Here is a 27,918-nt window from a genome sequence, read left to right on the forward strand (position 1 = left end):
AAAAGTACATACCTATCTAAAGAAATACAGCACAGATGAAGAATAGATGCTGGCCCAACACTCATCCCTGGAATATCTGGATAACAAGAATACCTACGCCAGATTTCTACTCATTGACCACAGCTCTGCCTTCAATACCATATGTCCAACCAAGCTAATCTCCAAACTCCATGACCTAGGCCTCTTCTCTACCCTCTGCAATTGGATCCTTGACTTCCTGACCCACAGATTGCAATCAGTGAGAAAAAGTAACAGCACCTCCTCCACGACAATCCTCAACACCGGTGCCTCACAAGTCTGTATACTCAGCCCATTACTATACACCCAGTATACTCATGACTGTGTGGCCAAATTTTGTCCTAATTCCATCTACAAGTTCGCTGATGATACCACCATTATAGGTTGGATCTCAAACAATGACAAGATGGAATACAGGAAAGAGATAGAGTGCTTTATGATGTAGTGTAATGAAAAAATCTCTCTCTCAATGTCAGCAAAATGGAAAAGCTGTTCATTGACTTCAAAAAGCAAGGTGGAGGGCATGCCCCTATCTACATCAATAGTGCTAAGGTGGAGATGGTCGAGAGCATTAAGTTCCTAGGAGTAATGATCACCAGCAATCTGTCCTGATCCACCCACATTGATGCAATGGTCAAGAAAGCACAGCAATGTCTCCACTTCCTCAGGAGGCTAAAGAAATTCAACATATCCATACAGACACTAATTCCGGATGCATCACAGCTTGGTATGGCAACAACTCTGCCCGGGAATGTAAGAAACTACAGAGAGTTGTGAACACAGCCTAGTCCATTGCACAAGCCTACCTTCCATCCATTGACTCAATCTACACTTTTCGCTGCCTCAGAAAGGCAGTCAATATAATCAACAACCTCTCCCACCCTGGTTATGGCCTCTTCCAAACTCATCTGTTAGGCAGAAGATACAAAACCTTGAACACACGTACCAACAGATTCAAGAACAATTTCTTCCCCACTGTGATTAGACTGCTGAATGGACCTCTTAAACTTTAAATTTAATGTTGACCTTGCCCTTTGTGCACCTTCTCTGCAGTTGTAAAATTGTATTCCTCACTCTGTTCTATTATCCTTATGAACTTTGTCTGCTATGATCTGCACACAAAACAAAACTTTTCACCGTACCTAGGTACATGTGATGATAATAAATCAAATCTAGTCTAATAAAAAAGTGACCAACTCCACTATCAGCTCTTTGGCAACACATTTAAATGGCACCCAGAAGCATCTTCCTGTCTATCTGAGATGAGGATTTTGAACTTGAACTGCTATCAACCCCTCTCCACGTGCCACACTTGGTTTCCTGGAGCTGCAAGTCACTATGTTGCACCCTCTCTCAGTTATGTTCCATCTTGGCTCCATTGCCTTCAAACTTCCCTCCATCACACTAGCTTGCTTTTCGACCCTCATCCTGATAAACTGTCTGTTGGAGGCATTGTATGGCATAGTGCTGGTGATCCTACCTCTGGGCTCATCACTCACCAGGCTTTGTTAGCTATGGAATAAAACATTCATGAGACAGCTCAAAAGACTAATAATTAGTCTGGGAATCCTTACACCCCCAGAGAGAAAATAATGTTTATGAAGATGCACTTAAAAGTGCCCATCTGTTGCCCTAGAACTGCCCACATCAGCTTCAAAATTGGACCCTGGAACTGCATCTCTCATCACTATTGATATGCCATTATCCTTAAACATCCTTACCCTGCCTTTCTTTACTTTTAACGATTCCAGCCTCACCAATAATCTGTTCTCAATCACCCTTGGTCACCACTTATCATGATTGAGCTGCTTTCAGTGAAAATGGACTTTCCTTCTTCCCCAGTTCCCTCACTCTGTCTCATATCACCCTTCGTACAGCTAACACAACTTGACCTCCACAACTTGACTAACACGACTTGACTTGGAAGGCCATGCCCTGATCTCCCTGGGTTATCGCCGTCCTCCCTTATATGGACAGCCATGCCCTGACCTCCTTGAACAATGACCACAACAGCACAAACAACAGCTCAACCTATCCTCTCCTGGTTCATAAACATTCTCCATATGAGTGAAGCAGTGTAGACGCTGTTGTACACCACCTTTAACCAACCATAAATCTGAAGGCACCCATTTCTTGTTTGTTTCCAATTGAATCGCAAAAGTATAATCTGATCAGCCGACAAAGTGTTTTGAAAACTATGTATGATATGCTGATGCATTTAGAACAGGTTCATATCTGCCTTTAATTCGCCACCAAATTACTTCCCAAATTTCACCCACCACCTGCTGCAAAATTAATTCTCTGCCAGTCTTGTGTCCCATTCTCTGTTTCCACCCAAAATATATGTTCTCAGGTTGCTCCACCTAATAGTTTTCTCAATTTTCTAATTTTTATCCCCTCCAAATCTCTTCTTTTGGGAACAATCAGGAGTCCAAGCATTGACACATTACAGATGTTCTTAATCATGGAAATAAAGTCTGGAACATTGATGAAGGACTCAATCACCTTTCTCATTAACCAAATATGCAACTTCTTATCAATGTGGTTGACAGTGTTATGGGAAAGAATGCTTCCCAAGAAGAAAGAAAGTGATTTCTCCATCAGATGACTCACGGACTCCTCAGAAGTTTCCAGATGGCTTGCATTTCTTTGACATAAGGGAAACAGTTGAAGACTATTACATCAGATTTATAATGGCATTGAAGGAGCACAGTACATATATCACTTATTTATAAATTGTCATCCAAAGCCATATTAATGATGTGTGAGACTTGAAGTTTAATAGTTACCTGACAATATAATTTTTCACTCAATAACACTGTTTATATGATTGCAAAGGTATTTAAAAACTTTAATTATACTTTCAGATTGTCCACATGCTTACTTGTGTGTGCTAACATTATAACATTACAGGACACCTATCTTCCACAATTCACTAGCATCCATTTACATTTTGTTTTTAAATCAGATAGTTTTATCGACTAAAATTATTTGTCATATATTTTCCCTCCCATTATGCAATAATAAATGCAATTTGCATAAACCTAAATTTGTGCTTGCTACATTTCCGAATTTTATCTGGCAAATTTTTTTTTAAAGCTACTGTCTGACTAACATTTCTGTGCATTCAAATAGGCAATTTTTGCATATTTCTAACACCCACAAATTCCTTTAGGTCCATTTATGTACTTTGTTTGTTATTGCAGTGTTGTATTCGAAACACAATTTTGTACTTATCTTCAAACTGTGCTATTTATTCTACCAGAATACTGCTGACACTTTTGCTTATATATTATCATATTCATTTTCCTTTTTACATTCTTGGGGCCCATTTTCTCCATCAAGAAAAATCTACTTTTTTTGTTGCAAGGGTTAGATATACATTCAAGGCCTAAGCTGAAAACTAATCTTTCTTGCTGTGTATTATGCTAATATACACAGATTTGGCACCTCACAGCATTTATCTTAATTAAATGGCTCATTAGCTATTTGAGAAATGTTGATGCAACATTGTTGCAGGTGCAATTATTTCCTGTTTTATTTTACTATTGCCTGCATAATCCATTCTCTGAGACAGCAATTTTCAAAATGTTGAAGCATTTATTTGTTAGAAAATTATAAATTATAAATTAAAACTGATTCTTTCCTCATCTTTGCTTTTCAAACTGGTATACCCCTGAGTTTTAAAAATCCATGATGAGATTAAAAATGAAGTGTTTGGATAATTATATATAAACCACTAATATATGTAAAGGTTTATAATTGTAGCAAGCAATGAAAAGTCATTGGGGTGTTGAGTTGCACATAAACATATGGAACATTAACATATGACATTAGATGTGTTTACTCCTAGTCATTAGTTCCAGTATTTTAGTGAAATATGAACATGTTTTGTTACAAGATTGGAATATAAAGAGTTTTCAAGACAATATGTTAAGATAGAAAAACTTGTCTATAATATTGCTAATGATGGCATACTCCTTAAGAAATCCAGAACATTTGTTGAAATACCCAGCAGTGAAATACATGCAATTATACAAATTTGCTAAATTTACATGATAAACAGCTATTAAGATCACCAGATAAAGTTAAATATCATTCTTTTCAGTGTAGGGCAATTTTCAACAGTAAATTATTCTTAATTATTGATAAAGATCCTCAGTGGAGAATTAACAATTTTTCTTCAAGTGGGGGATTCCAATCTTTCAACTGTTAATTACTGTGGGGATACTGAAAAAAACATGTTCTTTCAGTCTCTTATATCTCACTTGACCCCATCTTCTTTGTGATGTGGAGGTGCTGGTGTTGGACCGGGGTGGACAAGGTCAAAAGTCAAGCAATACCAGGTTATAGTTCAACAGGATTATTTGAAGAAACAAGCTTTCCTGATAACCAGGTATCGTGTGATTTTTGACCTTGCCCATCTTCTTTATTTAGTGGTATCTGCATGATCTGCCAATTAATGAACTACTCTGACTTATACTTCCGGCTTTAGATATGTTTCTGCTTCAGTCTGATTGTTTATGGGGGTGCATATAATTACGCTTTGTTCACACAGGTCTCAGAATCTATGTAGAAAGTGCTGCACCACAATGGCTCACTAATTGCATATTCCAGTGCAAAACTTCAGGCAAGCTTGTGAGCAATCAGTGTTATGAAGGGTTGTTTTTGTTAATTTATTGCTGACAGTTCTGTTTGTAGCTATTTAAATTTATTCTATAACCAGTATATAGGCAGGGAATGTACCTTTGCTTTCCATGTCCCTAAAATGCATTGTGCAGCAAAACTTTAAGTGGAATCAGGGAATTATTGTCTGTGATAGAAACTTGGGAGATTCCAGGGCTCAGTATTACATAAAGGCTGGTCAACAAAATTTGAGGCTCCTGGAATAGGAGTGTCAGTGTCAGTTTGGATGAAAAGAAAATTGGCATAAGGCAGACATCAGTTATGGTCAATGGCTATTTTTCTAGACAGTAGGAAGATTGGCAGTGTCACTGCTCAAGGGTTAATTCTGAGACCATAGCTTTTCAGATTCTTGTTAAGTGAGTTGGATTTAGGGAGACACAGTAAATTTCAAATTTTGCTAGTGAAACTTTAAAGTGTGGCTAGCAGTGAGGATGACACCAATCTACCGCACAGGACATAAGCTAACAGAATGGGTAGACAAACGGTCAATGAAATTTTATACATTGAATTGTCAGATGATGTATTTTGATAGAAGGGATAGAAAAAGGCAATATAGTTTTAATGTCACAGTTCTAAAAAGAGTACAAAGACAGAGGGATCTGGGGGTTCATGTGCAGAGAACATTAAAGATGAGAAACATTGAGAGAATAATTACCAAAGAATAAGGGATTTTAAGCTTCATTAATGGAGGTATTCCATACAGAGTCTTACATCCAGTTCTGGTCATTACACTTTACGAAAATGTTAAGATCCTTGAGAGGTGCAGAGGAGACTTACCAAAATAATCCCAAGGTTGAGGAGTTCATAGCTACAAAATTTGGTTGGGAAACTTAGCTTATTGTCCCAGGGACAAAGAGTTTGAGGGGAGATTTGCTAGAAATGTAGTAAAGAATAACACCATAGGAACATATGAACAGGAATTAGTTATACAGCCTATGGAAACTGTTCTGCCATTTAATACGATTGTGGCTGATCATCCACTTCAAAGCCTTTTTACCCACACTATCCCCAAATTCATTTATGTTGCTGGTCTTCAGAAATCTACCAATCTCCACTTTAAACATACTTGCTGACTCTCTGAGGTAGAAAATTCCAAAGATTTACAATTTTCTGAGTAAAAACAAATTCTCCTCATCTTAGTCCATTACAGATTCCCTGATATTTGAAACTGTGCCTTCTGGATCTAGACTCTCCAATCAGGAGAAACATCTTACCTGTTTAACTTATCTATCCATTTTTTTATATTTCAATGAGATCACTTCTAATTTTTTGAAACCATGGAGAATATAGGCCCAGTTTCCTATGGTCTCTTAACAGGACAGTCTCACCATACCAGGAACAAGTCTTATCATATCCTTCAATGGCAATGTATTTTCCCTAAGATAAGGGGACCAAAACTGCACACCATTCTCCAGGAATGATCTAACCAAAAGTCTATACAATTGAAGTAAAGCTTCCCTACTCCTGAACTCAAATCGACTAGTGATAAAGGTTAACACACTATTAGGCATCCTAATAGTATGCAGCACCTGCATACTAGTCTTCAATAAATTAATACCAAGGACAGCCAGAGCACTTTCTACATCTACACTCTTTAATCTCCTCCCATTTAAGAGATACTCTGCATATCTGATCTTCCTACCATAGTGGATAGCTTCACATTTTCCACATTACATTCCACCTGTGATATCTTTGGCTACTTACTAAAGCCTGTCCAAATCCTCTTGAAGCACACATTCATGTCATCTGTAAACTTGGAAAATATAATATTTGGTTCCTCCATCCAATTCATTGATTTATAATATGAACAGCTGGGGCTGAGGTACTGATCCCTATTATACACTGTCACAGGCTGACAATGTTAGAATGTTCTGTTGAGTCCTTCTCTATTTTATGCCTTTTAGCTAACACTTAATCCATGCTAGTACATTACCTCCTAAGCTATGGGCTATAGTTTTACTAACAAACTTCTTGCAGCGATCCTTCTCAAAAATGTTCTGAAAATTCAACTATACTATATCCATTGATTTTTATTTATCAATTCTGTTAGAAACATCCTCTATAACCTCCAATAGGTTAATCAAACATGACTTCTTATTCACAAGCCCATGCTGACTATGCTTAATCTCATCATTGTTATCCAAGTGTCACATCATTAATAAAAACCGAAAGAACTGCGGATGCTGTAAATCAGGAACAAAAACAAAGTTGCTGGAAAAGCTCAGCAGGTCTGGCAGCATCTGTGAGGGAAGAGTTAACGTTTTGGGTCCGGTGACCCTTCCTCAGAACTGTTGACAGACCTGCTGAGCTTTTCCAGCAATTTTGTTTTTGTCACGTCATTAATGTTCTAATATTTTCTGTACCAATAATGTAAGGTGAACTGGTTTGTAGTACTTGGTTTCTCTTTCTCTTTCTTCTTACACAATGGGGTGCCATTTGCTATTTCCAACCTATGGGAACCATTCCAGAATCATAGAAGTTTGGAAGATAATCAGCAAAATATTCATTATCCCCATGGATACCACTGTCAACATTCAATCATGGCAGGTTTAAATTAAAAAAAGCTGTTCCCATTAGCTGATGGTGCAGCGATTTAAAGAATATAAATTTAAGATGTTGCGCAAAAAGTGCGCGGGAAGTGTGAAGAAGTTGTTTTATTTTTGTGCAGTAACTGATAATGACTTGGAACCCACTGTCTACCAGGATGGTGGAGGCAGAGACAAACAATGGAAATTCAGTTTGCACTAGTGTGTAATAAACATGCTGGGCTATAGGGTTGTAGAAGGCAAATGCAGCTGAGTGGATTGCTCTGTAAAGACCCAGAATGGAAATAATGAACCAACAAACCTCCTTAGGTGCTGTTAAAATTATTGGGGTGGAATTTAAAGCCATCTCTTGTGGCAGAATTTTACAGCAGGTGGCATTTAATCCAATGAGAGGGTGGCATATAATATCCACCCAAGAGTTTTATCCTGCTAGTGATTCTGGCCTCAGGTTGGTGCATTACTGCCACCCTGGTGGCATTGCTAAGCAATGAGGAGTTTCCAGTGACTAATTGGCCATTCTTGGCAGATAAGATTTCCATCCCGGTGGTGCTTGATCTCTGGGAAATTTAGGGTTGCCCAGTTTAGTGCTTGATTGGTGCTTAGTTCGGTGGGCCTTTTCAAAAAGTGGTGATGCAGCGTGATTGCTGGCTGTCTGAGCAACACATGTCAGACCTGACACCTCCATTATATTCTGTTCTATAATTCTATATTACACCTGAAATTCCTAGACTGGGAAGGTTGTAGGTGACTGAAGTTCAGGGTTGGAAAATGGGTTGGATCTTGATTTCACTAGTATTCCATTGTATTTCAGCTGCAAGTCAGGAATTTCCAGTCAAGGGACCAGGAGAACATATATTTGCTGCCCCAAATCACTGGGCATATTTCAGGTGTTCCAGGTTTTCTTGGGAAATTCCAGCTTTTATGCCCTTAACAGATACCAGCCAAACTCATGCTAGTAGGGATCTACTGAAGCTCTATTGAAACCTCACAAAGTTCTGAAACCATCTCACCTCTGAGTGGCTACAATATATGAAATTCTAAACTAAAATCTTGGCCTGTTCATTCCTCCAGAGGATTCCATGCAACTTGGAAGTGAAAATTGCCTTGGGGCAGATTGATGATTACTCATGAATCCTTGTAGACTTCAGTTGTATGAAAGAACACAGTTCCCTGAAATCTTTAGCATGGGTGGCTGGATGGAGGTTTCATTTTGCTGTAACTCGCATTTTGTTCCACTTTACGCTAGTGGTGTAGGAACAGCGATGCAAATCTCTTGCAGAAATTATTTTTGAATGGTTGAAATTGCCCACTGTGAGAAAGATATAGTCAATCCATTCTTCCATATGGAGATATTTCACTGCCCACAGAGTTTCCTTGCCCTCCTGATGGATAGCAAATGCACATAGTTTTCAGAATGAGCTTGATGATTGTTTGACGCACATTGTAAATGCTTCAGTAAATATTGTTATGCTAATTCATATGCAGCACCATCATTCATTTACACAGAGAAGTGCAACAAACACTAAAATGACTTGCATTGTCAGACTTCAGTTTCAACTCACTTTTGATTCCTATATAGCCACTCACCGTAGCTGTCTGTCCTTGCATACAGCTACCATAACCAGTAGGTTTCCCAAAATAGTCATCACCATAATAGCTGAAAGAAATGTGATGAGAACTGTCTTCTGAAGTATAGAGAAACCAGGAATTTCATGTGGCTCACCATCACTTGTACTGAAAGCAAAAGAGAAAGTAGATTTAATTGATTTCAATTACAAACCTCTGAACAGCATGTGTCATGCAATACAGAAAGAAATGTACACCATAACATTTTTGAAAATACTAGGTGCAAAGTAATAGGTAGCAGGATGGAGGAGAATTAGACTGGTAACAGGTTATTATTATTTAATCAGTATGATTGAGGGGCGATCTAACGGAGGTTTACAAAATTATGAGAGGCATTGTTAGGGTGGATAGCCAGAGGCTTTTTCCCAGGGTGGAAAGGTCAACTACAAGAGGGCACAGGTTCAAAGTGAGAAGGTGAAAGTTTAGGGGAGAAGTGCAGGGAAAACTAGTCACACAGAGGGTGTGGGTGCATGAAATGCACTGCCAGGGGAGGTAGTGGAAACAGGCACGTTAGCAACGTTTAAGGTGTATCTTGATAGACACATGAACAGGAGGTGAACAGAGGAATAGAAACTGTGTATGGGCAACAGGTAGCAGGTCTAAACAAGGATTAGGAATTGGCATGGGCTTGGTGGGCGGAAGGGCCTGTTCTTGTGTTGTATTGCATTACTAATTGTCTGAAATACAGGCGGAATTTGCTCATCATTATTACAACAAAGTGTAGGGACCAACATGTCATCCTCAACCAGTAAGAGAACTTACTGGTTCACCCAGCAACCAGCTCATTAAGAGCTGAGAGGCAAGCAAGGATGTCATTCTCGCCCCATCAGGGACCTTGACACTGGGGAACTGAGTCTCCAGAAGCTGACGGTTTTGGTTGAAGTCTACTTTCAAGATGATTCAGTGATAAGAAGGTACATTTTAAATCTTCTTATGTGGTCTGGATCAATGGGAGGGGAGGGAGTCAGAGGCAGGACAGTGAGATAGCTTTCAAAGGCATCCCCATGCACCCATCTGTGTCTCTGATTATCTCCAATAGGGGCAATTCAGGGTTCCCACCAACTTGGCAGGGGATCATCATTTTTCCCACATGGGAAACTACCTATGTTTCTTGAATCTATATAGAATCACAGAATCACAGAATCTCTAGAGTGTGGAAGCACTCGGCCCATTGAGTCCACATCCACCCTCCAAAAAGCATCCCACCCAGAACCACCCCTCTACCCTATCCCTGTAGCCCTTTCCTATCCCTGTAGCCCTTTAATTCCCAGGGCTAATCTACCTAACCTGCACATCCCTGACACTATGGGCAATTTAGCATGGCCAATCCACCTAGCCTGCACATCTTTGGACTGTGGGAGGAAACTGGAGCACCTGGAGGAAACTCACGCCAACACAGGGAGAATGTGCAAACATCAAACAGAAGTCATCCGAGGGTGAAATTAAGCCTGGGTTCCTGGCATTGTAAGACAGTAGTGCTAACTACTGAACCACCCCTTGGCCACCACTGGTAGCACATTGAACATGAAGGTGGCAAGGTAAGGTCCTTAAGTGACCATTATTTGGCCCCTTAAGGACCTTAATGGCAGGTATGGCGAGAAAGTCATCCATGTATCTTCTCATTTTCTCAGCAAAAATGGGGCAAGTTTCTCACTTTATCTTACCAAACTTGCCTCATTAACTACCTGCCATGCCATTTGGTGGAATTTATGTCTCCAGCCAAGTGTACTACAGGCTACCTTTCAGGTTGTGGCTTTCATGTGCACTATTCATGTTCAGAGAGGGATTTTCATAACGATCTTCAACATGGCTGCGACCTGTTGTATCAATGTGCACGCACTCCACCGTGTTGAAGATGGCTGCATGTCTCTTGGGAGTGTTTGTGAACCATATCTGGAGGGCAGCTCTTTTTCACCCAGTCAGCAACTTGTGACCTGACTGCCTGCTTAAGGTAGCATCAAGAATTTGAATGAATTACAACCATGGCCAGGCTACTGTGTGTTATGCTACACAGGGCACAATACCAATGGTTGCAAAACAAACTGGACATTCAGGAATTAGAATGCCCTTTCTGAGCAAATCCTGGGGAAGTCTGCATTCCATGAAAAACTTGCTATTATCACCCTGCTTTGCTCTGTAAATTGAAAAGGTAATGCAGGTGGTTTTCCTGGTATAGGGAGTCTCTTTGATGTCTTGGATTCACTGCACCCCTCTTTCCTCTACTCTCAGTTGCTTCTTCTACTTTTGTCTTCTTTACTGCTTTCTGCCACCCTATAAGCAGACCAATCAGATCACTCAACTTCAATAAGATTGCTTTGTAAACACAAAAATGTCATTCAACATCAGCAAGTACTAATCAGAAATCAGAACTTAATTGCAGAAAAGCATATAGTTGGCCAAAAAAAAACACCTAGGGGTTAACAAGCAGCCTAAACGAACAAGGTAGTAACTAACCTCTTTAGAATGAAAGGGTAATTCAAATGAGACTGCTAAACATTCATCTGTCAGTGAATGCTATGATTTGCTAATTGAGTTATCCAAAGTCAAATTTCACATCTGAAATATTTTAATGAACATAGAGTCCCAGAGCTTTTATAGCCCATCATGACCACACTGGCCATCAACATCCATCTATCCTAGTCTCAATTTCATTGCCCATAGTCTTATAAGCTATGGCAGGGTACGTGTTCATTTAAGTAGTTCTTATATGTCTCCTCGACCATCCTTTTAGGCAATGAGTTCCACATACTCGTGTCTCTCTGGGTGATTATTTTTCTCTCAAATCCCCTCTAAACATCCTGTTCCAAATCTTAAAACTGTGGTCCTGACTCATTTTCTCTCTACAGAGGGAGGTGTTTCTCCCTATCGACCCTGTCTATGCTCCTTACAACTTTGCATACCTCCATCAGATAATCCCTAGACTTCTCTGCTCCAAGGAAGACAACACCAGCCTAACCTGTCTCTTTTCATAGCTGAATCACTCCAGTCCACGCAATGTCCTGATGCAAACAGGTTTTGTTTTTATATAGAATCCCTACAGTGTGGAAACAGGCCCTTTGTCCAAACAAGTCCACACCGACCCTCAGAGCATCCCACCCAGACCCATCCCCCTATAACCCACCTAATCTACACATCCCTGACCACTATGGGCAATTTAGCATAGCCAATCCACCTAACCTGCACATCTTTGGACTGTGGGAGGAAACGAGGAGTACCCGGAGGAATCCCATGCAGACACGGGGAGAATGTGCAAACTTCACACAGACAGTCGCCCGAGGGTGGAATTGAACCCAGGTCCCTGGCGCTGTGAGGCAGCAGTACTGACTACTGAGCCACCATGCTGCCCTCAAAGGTGGTGTGGTGGCTCAAACAGGTAGCACAGTGGCTCAGTGATTAGCACTGCTACCTCACAGTGTCAGGGACCCGGGCTTGATTCCACCCTTGGGTGACTGTCAGCGTGGAGTTTGCATGTTCTCTTCTGTCTGGGTGGGTTTCCTCCAGGGCACTGGCTTCCTCCCACAGTCCAAATATATGCAGGTTAGGTGGATTGGCCTTGCTAAATTGCACAGTCTAGGGATGTGTAGGCTAGGTGGATTAGCCATGGGAAATGCAGGGTTACAGGGATTGGGTGGGATGTTCTTCGGAGGCTCGTTGTGGACTTGATTGGCCAAGTGGTCTGCTTCCACACTCTAAGGATTCTATGTCTTATGCACTGTCTCTAGTGCAATCATATCTTTCCTATAGTATGGTGACATGAATTGCACATAGTACTCCTTCTGTGACCTAGCTACTGTTATATACAGCTCCATATTAACCTCCTTACTGTTGTATTCAGTGCTTTGACTCATAAAGACAGGTAACCCGTATGCCTTCTTGACCACCCTACCTACTTGTCCTACTGCCTTAAAGCATCTATGAATATAGATGCCAAAGTTGGTCTGAATATCTATACCCCCTAGGGTCCCCTCCTTCAATGCGTACTTCTTTGTCTTGTTAATCCTCCCAAAATGCATCACCGAACACTTTTCAGGATTAAATTCCATTTGTCATTGTTCAGCCCATCTGATCAGCTCATTTATATTGTCCTGTAGTCTAAAGCTTTCCTCCTCAGTGTTTAACACACCATCAATTTTTTTGTCATCCACGAATACACAGCTCTTGCATTCATGTTTAGATCGTTAACATACACAACAAACAGCAAGGCAGCCAGCATAAAACCCTTTGGTATGCCACTGGACACAGGCTTACCGATCACAAAAACAACTCTCGACCATCACTCTTTACTTCTTGCTATTAAGCCAATTTTGGATCCAATTTGCCAAATTGCCCTGGATCCCAATGGTTCTTAGCATCTTAGCCAGTATGCCATGACAGATCTTGTCACAAGCTTTACTGAACTCCATGAAGGCTACATCAAATGTATTACCCTCATCTACACACCTAGTCACCACATCAAAAAATTCAATCTAGTTTATTAGACATGATCGCCTTACAAAGCCATGTTAACTATCCTTGATTAATCTTTACCTCTCCAAATGGACAGCAGTTCTGTCCCTAGAATTTTTTTTCTAATAGTTCCCCTACCATAAATGCTAGACTCACTAGGCTGAAGTTTCCTGATTTATTCCTACTGCCCTTCTTGAAAAGTGATATCACATTCACTGTGTTTCTGTGGTCAGGAATTAAAAATTAATGTCAGAATCCCTTCAATCTCCTCCCTTGCCTTCCACATGACCCTGGGATATCTGTCATCTGGGCCTGAGGATTTATCCACCTTCAACTTGCCAAAATTACTAATAATTCCTCTGTCTTAACACTAATTAATTCAAGGATATCACAGTCCCTCTCCCTGATTTCAATGCCTACCTTGTCCTTCTCTACCATGGATACTGTACACATTACACAGATCTCCAATTTTTAATACTTCCATATAATATTTCCAAGGCACCAAATAGTCATGGAGACCAATGGAGAAACTTGATTTAATACGACAACAGCACACACTGAGTGTGAAATCAACATGTGTTTCATTTATCACATTGGATCTTTCAGCTCCTGTATTATGCCTATGACAGACTCTCTAGGCCATATCTTTTTTAACGAAGGGTTAACATGCACTTTGTTTGGTACTTTAGTCTGTCTTGGCACTTCAAAAATAATCACCTCTGATTCCAGTTTGTTCTTAGCAACTAATGGAAACACATTTTCAATTTTATTCCATAACTCTTAAAATCAATAGATGTGTCTGAACCCTCACCTTTTGAAAATACACAATTTTGTTATTTTATCTGTGATAAAGTATGCCTGTAGACAATATATGAGACGATCTCAATTTTACTCCTGTTTTTCTTCAGTCCCACCACACAACTCTTCTCATTACTTTGTAAACAGTTTAATAAACTCTAACAAAATATAAAAATCTCACAGAGTTTTCCCTCTCATGTTGTCTTATTGTATTCTCTACTAAATGTACCATTATTGAGACCTACAGCCCACATATACCATCCAATACTACCCCATTATGTTATATTCCTTATAAACCTTCTTTTGAATGGGTCCAAATTATTAAGGGCACTTTAAACTAGAGAAGCAAATTGATTTGTGTATGAGTGAAGTGGGTTTAAGATTAACAAAAATATGAGTGCACTGGGAAGCCAGCAGTTTGTCAACCCAACATCGAATTTGGGCATGTCAGCAATTTTAATCTAACATAATATTGTTAGGTAGTGGCGGCCATCTGTAACATCCTCAAAGAAGACCTCCTCACTCCTGAACATGGTATGAAAGTAGCCACTGCCCTCAACTTTTGTGTTCTGGGTTCTTCCAGGACCCTGCTGGAGATTATTCCAGGAAATTAAAGTTAGTGGCTGGAAGTACACAGGACAGATGATTGAAAGTTGCTTGCTAGGGACAGAAATTATGTGAACATATCCTAAAATGATACTTGTTAGAATGAGGGGTCATTAAGGTTTCCGAGTATCAAGGTTTCTGACTGGCTTCAAACATATACAGGTGTAATTAACTGTAAACACAGAAACCACTCCAGTAACCCCGCCCAAATTACCCAGGAATATTTGTGAACTGCAAAGACTTCCACTCCATCAATGTGCAGCTGTTGTGCAACCACAGCAAATATATTTCTGGAAATGCACCAGATTCCATGGCAGCTGCTGAGATATTTTTATCTTGTGATATCCAGGTGCCTTGACATCTTTGGACCATCAAGCATACTGCTTTTCAGCAAGGAATATGTCCTTGACTTATTCTTTTCTTATTCATTCACAGGATGAAGGCATTGCTGGCTTGGGCCAGCATTTATTGCCCAGAGGGCAGTTAAGAGTCAACCACAACGCTGTGGGTTGTTTTTGGAGTCACATGTAGTCCAGAACAGGTAAGGATGGCAGTTTCTTGCCCTAAAGGACACTAGTGAATCAGATGGGTTTTCCCCCTATAATACTCATTATCAGACACTTAATTCCAGATTTTTCTATTGAATTCAAATTCCACAATCTACCAAGGCAAGATTTGAACTCAGGTCCCCAGCACATTACCTGAGTCTCTGGATTAACAGTGCTAATACCGCTAGGCCATTGCCTCCCTTCAGTAACTCAGCCAGTGAAACTCAACAGCACTCCAATGAGTACTACACAATCACTATATGTGTGAATGAACAAGCTATCAGCATCCTGATGATGTGCTTTGGTTATTTAGACAGATCTTAAGCAAGCCTTCAGTACATGAAAGCAAGGGTGAGCAGAATGACTGTTGTGTTTTGCACTCTGCACAATATTGCACAGTATTGAAGCTCAGAGCCACAGAAGAAACAAAGTGCAGAGCACAAGCCATCCGCTGACAATTCCACAGAGGAGGAGAAGGAATAATGAGATGAGGGCATTGCATCAGCAACTGTTCACATTGGGCAGAATAACCTTCCCTCAGAAGCAAGATTGGTAGCCAGGTATATAGGGTCCAGAATTGGCAGTGACTAGCAAGCAGTCAATAAAATGCAATGAAGAACAACACTGCCATGTTCCTCCCAGAATCAGAGTGGCCTCCTATGATTCTAGAAGCTTTCAACTCTGTGAAGCTGGCTAACCAACAACAGACCGAGGGAGGGCCATTATCAGGGCTGAAGGCACCATGCATCAAGTGAAATAATTACATGGAGGAAAGGCCACAGCCATAGTCAAAGTGAAATTGCCTGAAGGGGTGCCAATTCTACTCCAATGCGTCCAGCAGCCTCGGGCCTCCTGATGTTTAGAATTGTATTCTGAAGGTAGCATGAGGTAGCATCATCCTCTCCTTTCTGTCTGAGCAATGCCCACCTCCCCATGTCAAGTTGGCACCCATCCTGACTTGGTCCAGTGGGCTCAGGAACTCATCCTCCATTCAAATGGAGGCAACCATATCCTGGAAGATGACATTGAAAGACATGCAGAGATTCATGCAAGGCTAGGATGGGGAAATGAAACTCGCACATCATAAGATTCCAGCCAATGTCATCCAGGATGCTAGTGAGGCCACTGTTAGTGCATAGTTCATGTCATTTACACTACTGGACTGATAAGAGCACCATGTGCCACAACCAGTCTCCCTGCAGGCCCCTGACATCCATGTCCGCAATGTCACTGACACAAAGCAGTGCTGCAAAACAGCCATGGGTCTCTATCAATTTGTGTCTTCCTATTCATCATCAAACAAGTTCAAAGGTGACTTTCTGCCAGCAAACAAGAATGGCTAAGAAAGCTAGCACAAAATAATAACATTTTTTGTCACTCTATGAATGAATGGTAACTTCCCAAAACATTTTCTCCTAAACCCTATTACTTCTGCTGTACACAGTACAAACCTTGTAGCTAAGCTGTTGAAATCCTTGCTTCGAATTCTGCAAATCTCTTGGTTGATGGTGCTGAAGGTTTAGAACCCACTAAAGACTCTTCTATCAGCAACTCTGTGGGCCAAACTTGACCACTGAGAGATGAGGCAACAAATTAGCCACTGCTTTGATGCTTTTGGAGGAGTTGTAACAAGTAAGATATAAAATCGTTGAAAATACACCCCCAGTTCTGTGCCCCCTTTCACCATTATCCCTCCCACAGACCAGCCACACTCAATGTTGCCACTCTACTGGAGAAAGATTATCTGGATACGCAGGAATGTGGAGTTGTGGCCACAATCAGAACATTCATGTTCTTGTAGAATGGTGGGGCAGGTCTGAGGGGCTACATATCCTACGCTTTTGCATTATATGTATCTTTGTATGAAGCATTTGGAACTTTGGCACAGATCAGTCTGGCATTATATGACCTTATATAAGGTATCCATCATTGTACTTAACACTGCCAGTTTGAGTGTGTGTGGCCACATTTGGTGTTCAAAGGGGTTGACCACTCTATCTGTGAAAGAACACATCAAGGCAATGCCCAGTGACATGAACAGAACACACAGTGACATAAACTCAGCATCCAGTGGCCTCAGCCCACTCATACTTGTATTTGTTCCTATATTCTGCAATCATGGTCAGAGTGATTAGAAGGTACATTGTATAATTTCTGCTTTTCTATAATTAATCCTCCTTTCATTGCCACTGCTTTCTTTCCAGCTGACCCCATACCCCCCAAAACCCAGCCCCACCTCAAAGGCACAGTATCTGTGTCCGGCTGACCACAGCTTGGAGAGACCTACAGCCCCCAATATGGACTTTCCACCACCATCTGTTCTTCCTTAACTCGGAAAAGTGAGTCACCAGGTGAAAACTCAACTATCTGTCTAACTGGTTCTGAGGAAAGGTCAGTCAACCAGAAATGTTAACTCGGATTTCTCTCCACAGATGCTGCCAGACCTGCTGAGCTTTTCCAACAATTTCTATTTTTGCTCATGAGATCTTTGCATGCTTGCAGATCCTGGCACAGATAAATTATAATTAGAACTAAGCAGGTAAGTATTTATCGCTTTGAAGAATATTATATTTCACTTGCTTCTGAATCAAGTCCAGGTAATTAAATGTTGTAGGACAAGTGGATTGCTGATATTTAATTGCATTACCAGGAGAATGGGAGGTTTCCCAATTTCCAATTGTCAGAAATGAAAAAATAATACTTGTCATCAGCGTTCCCTCCTTTTGATTTGTTGTCTGTGAGCTCTCATTTTTGATTCTCTCTACATCCAATAAAAGAAAGAACAGACCTATGAATGGCTGTAATAGTATGCGTTTATCCAGTGTATGCAGCATATTTGGTGAGGGTGACTGTAATGGAGAGAAATAAAATTGCCTAAATCTCCAGGTGAGCAGAAGCAGTTGATGGATAGAAAGGGATATGAGGATGTACAGTGAAAGAGAAGGATGAATGTGCTTGCAAAGTAAAAGCCTTGAATCCAAGTTGGTTTGACATGACACAGTGAGTGAAGGGAATGAATTTGCAATTGTACTCACTTTGCTTGACCTAGTTAAATCCTTAAGGCAGTACCTGCACTGAATCCAGGCATACAGAACATAGAATATAGAACATTACAGCACAGAAACAGGCCCTTCAGCCTATGATATTGTGCCGGACATGACGCCATATTAAACTAATCCCTTCTGCTTGCCCTTGGGATATATCACTCCATTCCTTCCATATTCATGTGCTTACTTTAAAGCCCCTTAAATGCCCCTATCACATCTGCCTCCGTCACCACCCCTGGCAGCATGTTCCAGACACCTACCACCCTCCGTGTAAAAAACTTAGCCTTTACATCTCCTTTGCACTTTCCCCCTCTCATCTTAAATGTATGCCCCCTAGTATTATACATGTCAACTCTGGGAAGAAGATTCTGACTGTCAACCCTATCTATGCATCTCATAATCTTATAAACTTCTGTCAGGTTTCCCCTCAACCTCCGCCGCTCCAGAGAAAACAACCCAAGTTTTTTCAACCTCTCCTTACTGTAATGCCATAATGCTCCTACTGTTGACCTGCTGAGTCACCTCTAGCCATGCTTTGCTGTAGCAGTAGGCTGTTTCCTCCAATTCCTGGCAAAGACTGCCTCTATCCCGGATTAAAACAGCAATGACAGTGCAATGGTTACAGTGTGGAGCTGGAGGAACGCAGCAGGTCAGACAGCATCAGAGGAGCAGGGAAGTCAACGTTTTGGGTTGGGACCCTTCATCAGGACTGGGGAGGGGGAAGGGATCTTGAAAATAATTAGAAATGGGGGGGTGGGGCTGGGGAAAGGTAGGTGGTGTGGAGGCAGGTAGGGGGTCGTGGAGATTGGTCAATGGGAAGGGCGGGTCGGATAGGTGAGAAGGAAGATAGGCAGGTTGTGTCAGGTCAAGGGGGGTGGTGTTGAGAGGGAGGGCTGGACATGGGATGAGGCCAGAGATGGGGAGATTTTGAAGCTAGTGAATTCTATTTTGAGGCCATTGTGCTATAAGTTCCCAAGGTGGAATATAAGGTGTTGTTCCTCCAATTTTTGTGTGGCCTCATTGTGACATTGGAGGAGGCCCAGGATGGACATATTGCCAAGGGAGTGGGAAGGGGAGTTGAAATGGCTGGCAACTGGAAGGTGGTGTTGATTGGAGTGTACAGAGTGCAGATGCTCTGACATCTCCGACACCTCCCTCCCCTCCTGGACCTCTCCATTGCCATCTCTGGCAACCGACTAAGCACCGGCATTTATTTCGAACTCACCGACTCCCACAGCTACCTTGACTACACCTACTTTCACCCACCCTCTTGCAAAAATATGATCCCATACTACCAATTCTTCCGCCTCCGGCGCATCTGTTTCTGGGATGAAGTGGTCCTCTTCTGGGCATCCCAGATGTCCTCCTACTTCAAGGACCACAACTTCCCTTCTCCTGTGATTCATAATGCCTTCTATGGCACCTCCTACATTTCACACTTTCTGCTCTCACACCCCTAACCCCCAATAACAACAAGGATAGAGTCCCCCAAATCCTCACATATCACCCCACCAACCTTCGAATCCAATGCAACATCCTCCGCCACTTTTGCCACCTGCAATCTGACCCCACCACCAAATAGATATTCTCGTCCCCACCCCTATCTGCTTTCCGTAGGGACCGCTCTCTCTGTGACTCCCTCATCTGCTCCCAACAACCCCACCACACCCGGCACCTTTCGGGAGCTTACAACCCAATGGCCTCAACATCGAATTCACTAGTTTCAAAATCTCCCCACCCCGGGCCTCATCCCATGTCCAGCCCTCCCTCTCATCCCCGCTTCCCTGACCTGACACAACCTGTCCATCTTCCTTCTCACCTATCCGCCACACCCTTCCCATTGACCAATCTCCACAACTCCCTACCTGCATTCACCTATCATCACTCCACCTACCTTTGCCCAGCCCCATGCCCCTCCTATTTATTTCTGAGCTCCCTTCCCCCTCCCCGGTTGTGTTGCAGGGTCTCGACCTGAAACATTGACTTTCCTAGTCCTCAGATGCTGCCTGACCCGCTGCGTTCCTCCAGCACCACACTGTGTTGACTCTGACTTCCAGCATCTGCAGTTCTTGCTATCTCCTAACTACAATGCAATGGTGCTTCAATTATGTAAATCTGTTCAGGATGTCCTGAGACAGGGGCTATAGAAATGCAAGTGTGGCTTTTTATTTTCCCAGCTCCTCACTGACCACAGCGATACATCAAAAGAAGCATCAGTGAGGTGCATTTCAGAGAATTAATGCCCTGAATCCATTGCCACTGCGTGTCTTCTATTGCTTCATGCCCAAACTCCATCTGTTTTATTGGCTCTTTAATTATGTAGTTGAGATTATGCCCTACTCATCCTCACTCCCACGATACCGACACCAAATCTGGAAAAAATGATAATGAGCAGGCTGTAAGAAAATATTGCTAAGAGATACACTGAACTTACTTCCAGATTCCCCTTTTGATTTTGGACACCTCTTTCGCAGTGTGCCTCTCACGTGATATTGAGGTTATGTCTGGGAAATGGCTAGTACGGACAGAAGGGAAAAAAGATCATGAAAGTTTGCTACCGGTGTATCTTTCTGACAGAGGGACCACTGTTTCCATGGAGACATCCAATCAGTGAAACTGGTAACCATGGAAACTACAGCTAAGCCATCAAAATATCTGGAATCAGTACTATTACTGCACAGTTAGGGCTGCTTGTGGATAGATTATTTTAGAAAGTAACCAACCCTATAATGACTGATGTGTGCAATCAAACATTTGAGAATGTAAAAGCATCAATGTGTAATTTGGATTCTGTGTCAGGTGTGTGTTTGCACCATATAAATGTTGACCATAAAATATGATGGAATGTGATTTTATTCTGTGCTGTCCAAATCAACCAGAGAGATTCACTGGTTTGACTTCGAATTTTCAATTAATGGCCCAAAACTTCCAGTATCACTATTATCAAAATTGGAACTTAAGTTGGAAGATGCACATCAGGATCCCATACAGCCATCATAACTAGGCATCAAAACTGACCCTTCCCAATCACCACCACAGATCCTAATTTGACTGTCCTGACTGCCTTAGCAAATCCCAAAATCCTGACCCTACTCTCTCTTCCACCACCAGCTCCCTGACCTGATGATCCCACCCACCCACTGCCCTATCTGCTCATCTACCCATTCTCCCACTCACTTACCCACTCATTCCCCCAGTTACTTTTCCACTTATTCACAAACCCACTCACTTATGTACTCACCCGCCCACTCATCTACCCACACACAAACTTACCCACTCACTCAGTGTCCAGCCATTAGCTCACCCATTTACTCACTCACTCAGTAATCCACTCAATCACCCACTGATCCACTCACCTAATCAAATACTCCTTCAAACACTCACTCACTCAGCCCATCACCCATTCCCTGGCTCATTCTCTCTCTCATCCACATTCTCACCCACTCAACTACCCTTTCCCTCAATCACTTACTCAATAACTCTCTCTCCCAATCATCACTCCCTCACACCCACTCACTCAATTGCCTACTCATCCAAACACTAACTCATATACTCACCCATAGGCTTAACATCCTAACTACTCACTCCCTCACTTACTCACCCACTCATTCACTTACTCACCAATTCACGTAACACCTAACAGCTATTCATTCACTCATTACTAAACCCTTCATAGACACACTCACTCATTCCAGTCCATCATCCAATCCCAAATTCACTCTTGTCGTTTCTCACACGCTTACTCACTCATTTACTCCCTCTATCACTCAATCATTTACTCACTCAGCCCATCACCCAGATCTACATTCACCCTCTCCCTTATTCACTCCACAAACTCACTCACTCTGTCCCTAACTCTCTCATCAACTCACTCACCCATTCATCAACTCAAACTCTCCTCAGCCAATTCCTCAACTATTCATTCATTTACTCACTCACTCACTCAACCACTCATAGACTTATTCAACTTCTTACCTAACACCACACCCAACTACTTACTCATTCAACCACCCATACACTCACCCACGCACTCATTCACTCACCCCCTGTCCCAGCCCAGGCAACCAACCACTCACTCACTCACCCACCCACTCAGCCAGCCTCCAATTTATACACTCACTCACTTATCCACTGAAAGACTTTAGAAGCTTAATTAAGTATGACAGCAATATGGTAAAAAGGCAATGTGCCCTCTCTTTGAACAAATTCCTCTCTTGCTGGTCTTTTATAGGGGTGGTTGTGTTGCCCTATCCCTGCTGAAGCCAGGATCAGAAGTCCCAGGTGAAAAATCTCAAAAAGTTCAGTTTGTAGGACTCTTCACGGGCTGCAGAAATGCATGCAGCCTCGATGCTCTCAAGAAGATTTGACAAATGTATTTGAATAAAGAGTTGCAGAATAGTATAACTCTCAAGAGTAAAACGTTTAGCTGTGCAGGTACAGGATACGAAAGTATGCCCCATTAGCCACTCAAACTGCTTGCCTACCCTCTTTCTACCAGGCAGGTAGAATTAACATTTGCTTCGTATACAAATTAAGAATATTGTAATAAAGACACTTTATTTTAATATTGGGTGAATGATTTACGTTTTGAAGGATTGTGGAAATAGGGATTTATTTCAAGTTTTGAGGACATACTTGGAGTGAGTTTTTTTTTCTTAATAATGCATTGAAAATTTACTGTGGACATTGTAAATTTTTGTTTTACAAGGTTCCCTGGAAACTACGTTACTGGCGATAACTGCTTGCTTTGCTGTAGCCTTGCTGTTTTTGAATAGTGACTGGCTTGTAAATGTGCTTGTTTTATTTGGTTCAGTTGGAGGAAAGCCCAATAAAGATGAATTAAGTTAGATAGAAGCCTGCTAGGAACAAGCTAAGTGAAAGAAAAGCTTGCTGTGAACAAACTGCCAAGCTGATCTGTCCCACTTCTGAAAAGAAACTCCTGTATATCAGTTTGCAGTGAAACATATTTGTTCTCTTTAAAGAATGTTTGAAAGAACACCACAAGATGATTTTGTCTAAGAATCTGTGTTTGTAAGACTTCAGAGCCAAACGTACATGATCAGTAACTTGACCACCATGGCCAGAACATCAGAGTTAATGTTTCGGGTCCAGTGACCCTTCCTCAGAACCTTCCTCAGTAAGTTCTGCAGAAGGGTAACTAGACCCAAAACATTAACTCTGATGTTTTCTTCACAGATGCTGCCAGACCTGCTGAGATTTTCCAGCAATTTCTGTTTTTGTTTCATTGGTCAAAGTGTTTTTCTTCATAAAGTCAATCTCTGCAGAGAAACCTGTTCTTTGTTTCTCTTTTCCTGAAGAATGTATATCCAGATGTTTTGATGATATTTATAGGGATATATGTTACTAACATATATTACTGACAAACTGAAAGGCTTTGTATGTATATATACTAAATAGACCCATAATTGTGTTTATTAAGAAACCTGGTTGATAGATCTATCCGTTGAAAACTTAATTTTGATGAAGTATTCGATTGGTCATTTTGGTAACTGGTAAAAGTATTTTTACTTTAGTTTGCAACCTGTGGAACCAGAGCAAGTGTCCAGCCTCTGTTGTAACAATATTAGTAAATACGGGCTTTTGTTACAATTAATTTGATGTTCATGAATTGCACGCACAGATTTTCAATTATTACACTGTGTTTGACACCACAATGAATTTCTAAAGACTTCACAAATTGTGAAAGTTTCTCCATGGAATTACTTCCATACCTCTCATTTACATCAGCTTCATCCATCACAGGGAATCAACATGTAAATATCTGACCTTAGTGCCCATACAGAATAACTTGTCCTACAAGTAAAACAAAGACTGAAAATTAGTTTGCTGATTTTGAATTTGTTTTTACTTTTTCAATTCACAATAAAATGAAGACATAATTGAGTTAATGCATGTCTCATCATATCTTAGACATATCTTAAAGTGGTTCACATGAGGAATAAAGTGTTACGCATATGGTTTTCACAACTGCCCTTTTTGCATTGAAATTTTATCTTTCATAACAAAATAAATAGACCTTAGGAGTAGGGTAAAAGTTCGGCACAACATCGTGGGCCGAAGGGCAATAATTCTGGGTCACTTTAATCTTCATGATGATAGGGTTAATCAACTGGAAAGGGTAGCTATGACAATCAATGTATTAGGAATAGTTTCCCAGAGCAATATGTCATGGAGCCAACCAGAGAGCAGGTTATCTTGATGTGGCAATGGGTAATGAGGCAAGTTTAATAAATGACCCCTGAGTAAAATATCCCTGAGAAAGTAATAATCAAAACATGGTAGATCTTAATAAGCAGTTCGAGAGTGAGAAGATAGGGGTAGAAACAACTGTGTTAACTTAAATAAAAGCAATTGCAGTGAAATGAGGATAGAATTAGCTAAAGTGAACTGGGTGGATTGCTTATTAGGAATGACAGTAAGTAAGCAGTGGCAGACATTTAAGGAGTTAATTCATGTCTCTCAGCAAAATTATATTTGTCAGGTTGGAAGATTCTAAGACAGGGATAGACCAATCATGACTACCCAAGGAAGCTAAGGAGAATATTGCTGAAATAAAAAAAAATATACAGAGGGCAAAGTCATTGATATCCCGAAAGCTGGGCCAAATTCAGAGTTATGGAGAAAGGGCAGTAAAGTGAATTTGTGGAATGTTGGCTCAGCCATGACCCTCCTGAATGGTGGAGCAGCTTGAAAGGCCAAACAGCCTACACCTGTGCCTATTTCTTATTGTCTTATAGTTATAGTAGCATTGGGGCTGAAACACAGCATAATTTTAGAGCAATAGACAACATATTTTGATATACAGCAGCAAGTTCATTCAATTCAGAAATTTTTAATATCTAAAACTTACAAGGAATTGTCAAAAACTGCCATCCAAAGCTGTATTCATCCTTTTCTGACTGAAGTTGAAGATGTCTTTAATTTTCACTGGAACTGATTGCCTCCACATTGGCATCAATCATGGGATGGTATGGATGGATGTAGGTATTAACAGTAGTCAGGTGGAATTGAGAAGTAAATAAAGTCTTAACGTTGTCACCTATTTCCAGTTTGCAGGCATATAATGCTCTAGGAAGGATCACAGGAACAAAAGTAACATTCAGCTCCTCAAGCTTTCTCTGCAAATCAATTACGTAATGACATTTTGTATCTTAAATTAATCTGTCCCCTTCTGTAACCCTTATCATTCTTGCTTAATAAAACTGCATTAATTTCAGTTTTTAAATTGCTAATTAACATAGGTTCAATATTTTGGTTAGAAAGATTTCCAGATTTTCAATTATCTTGCAGGGACTGGGACCATACCCAGGATCAATGATTAAATAGCAGTAAATCACATTTTACCAGCCACAGGATTCTGAATTCCTACATTCATCAAACAAAGCAAAATTCTGATGTCACTACAATCCTGTTTTAAGCGCAAACTGCTCAACAGTGACATGAAAATTTCCCTGTCATGTTTGCTTAAAATGATGTGTATGGATTAGTCATGATGTACCAAATAAAAGGTGAAAATGCTGTAAATATTCAGCAGGTCTGGCAATATCTGTGGAGAGAGACATAGACTTTTGTTCAGTTTTGATGGAAGTCATGAACTGAAAATGTTTCTCTCTCCACAGATGCTACCAGACATACTGAATAATTGCAGTATTTTCTCTTTTTTCAGATTATCAGCATTTGCAATATTTTGGTATAGTTTTGGAGCTGACAGGAATTATTTCAATAAGTCATTCTAGCTTTATCCATTGCCTCATGATCCTTACTCTATAGTGTGGGGCCCAAAACTGCCGACGACAATGAGTTTTATCGAAGTTTACATGGATTTAATGTGACATTTTGGTGTAGAAATTTTCTCTAGGTGAAGGTGCAAATGGGTTAATGTTGCTTTGTGCATCCAAAAAAAATCAATTTAATTGGAAAAGTAAAGCTTTTACATAGTCTTTAAGTACTATGAATTTTTTCTGTCATCTTTACACTGCAGTTGAGGAATTAATGTAGCATCCTTACTGTGGCTTTAATTATGACTGATTGTTATTGCATTGTGCCTGAAGAACAGTGAGGAGATTAGTCACCATTATAGCAACTGCAGGAACATAACTGGACAGCAGATAAATGCTAACACTTTGTAGAATTCAACATTTCAAGCTATGATTTACTCCCCATTTGCATGAATCAATATTTTATCAGTATTATCTGATTTGTTGCCAATCACAGTTTTTTTTAAAAGCTTGAATATTCTCTCTATTTTTGAATTTTGTCAGTATATCTGCAGGTTTGGATTTAAAAACAATAGGTAAAATACTAGTGTCCTAAAGGTTTTCTCCAACCTGTATACTATAGATAACATTGAACGAGGCATTCTATAAATAGGGTCAGATCTGCTCCCAGTGAATCAGTGGGTAAATACACAATCTAGTGCGACAAAGACCAATGCCAACATGTTTCTGTGGGACTGAGAGTGAACTGAATATAACCATAATGTCAGCAAAGTTACGACAACTGGCCCAAGAATTTGTTGACAGGGGAAAGGTAAATATAACAGCCAATCCTGATCAATTTGTGGATATATTTAAGGACACAGTTGAACCTGAATATGTTAGGTAGTATTCTGATGATGGATCAGAACTCCACATTATTTATAGACATTTTTTACTTTTAGTTCCAAAATGTGCTGTTTTTAAAGGGAGAATGGCTACAAAAACAAAACTGCAGATTTAAATTCAGTGACTGTCTGGAAAGATTCCATGTGAATGTCATGGAAAGACACACGTGTAAATTGTCATGAAAACATCAAACAGGGAGAGACTTAACAAGAAAAAATGAGGAGGTGGAGCGCTGACTAACTTTCCCTCCCTTGGCAAAAAGACATCTCTTGCACATATATATGTTTTACCCTCCAGAAATACAAAAGAATGGGGTTAAAAGGTGAGTTGCCACTCTTCTGGAGTGGACTAGTGGGACTAAATGCTCTTAGCATATGTCATCTTAGCTTCCAGTGTTAGTGTGCTGTGAAGGTCACAGGTAAAAACTATCCCCTAGTTACCCATGTTTTGCATTTAAAAGAATACTCATGCTCACCCTGAGTACTGCAAACCAGTTTGAAAATAAAACAGACAAAGGAACTTCATTCAGCCTACGCTGAAAAAAATCTCTCAAAAAATACCTCAGTTCCACTACCAACATCAATGCCATTGGTAACCTTTCCTGCAATGGCTGCAATGTTCAACTATCCACTCTTCACAAACAACTCAGAAACTGATTTTTTTTAATATACTTTTATCTTTTTAGATTGTCTTATTTCTAATTTGAATCAATGAGTGTTTCATTACCAAGTATTCTCTTGTTTTCTACTTAACTCACTAATTCATGGAAGCCTAGTTAAATTGGCTCCTTTTAAAATACAAGTTAATATGGGTTTGGGAGAAAGATATCCACAAGAAAAAGGACTCTCTTTTAAACTGGTTCAGAGATAGCAGGAACTGCAGATGCTGGAGAATCTGAGATAACAAGGTGTAGAGCTGGATGAACACAGCAGGCCAAGCAGCATCAGAGGAGCAGGAAGGCTGATGTTTCGGG

At 40.7% G+C, this 27,918-nt stretch overlaps 1 protein-coding gene across 7 annotated transcripts in view; it reads right to left on the minus strand.

The window, feature by feature from the left end:
* htr4 (5-hydroxytryptamine receptor 4) overlaps positions 1–27,918 on the minus strand; it is a 158,012-nt gene that overhangs the window by 109,879 nt on the left and 20,215 nt on the right. For all 7 annotated transcript variants that reach the window (XM_048604060.1, XM_048604059.1, XM_048604063.1 and 4 more), the window contains 3 exons: positions 25,193–25,410; positions 24,054–24,135; positions 8,838–8,984 (listed from right to left, as the gene is read on the minus strand). In XM_048604060.1, the coding sequence (XP_048460017.1) occupies positions 8,838–8,984; positions 24,054–24,079 (173 nt within the window). In that variant the 5' untranslated portion in view covers positions 24,080–24,135; positions 25,193–25,410. The remainder of the gene's footprint in view (positions 1–8,837; positions 8,985–24,053; positions 24,136–25,192; positions 25,411–27,918) is intronic.

The sequence above is a fragment of the Rhincodon typus genome, chromosome 12, assembly GCF_021869965.1.
Source record: "Rhincodon typus isolate 14 chromosome 12, sRhiTyp1.1, whole genome shotgun sequence".
NCBI classification, from domain to species: domain Eukaryota; kingdom Metazoa; phylum Chordata; class Chondrichthyes; order Orectolobiformes; family Rhincodontidae; genus Rhincodon; species Rhincodon typus.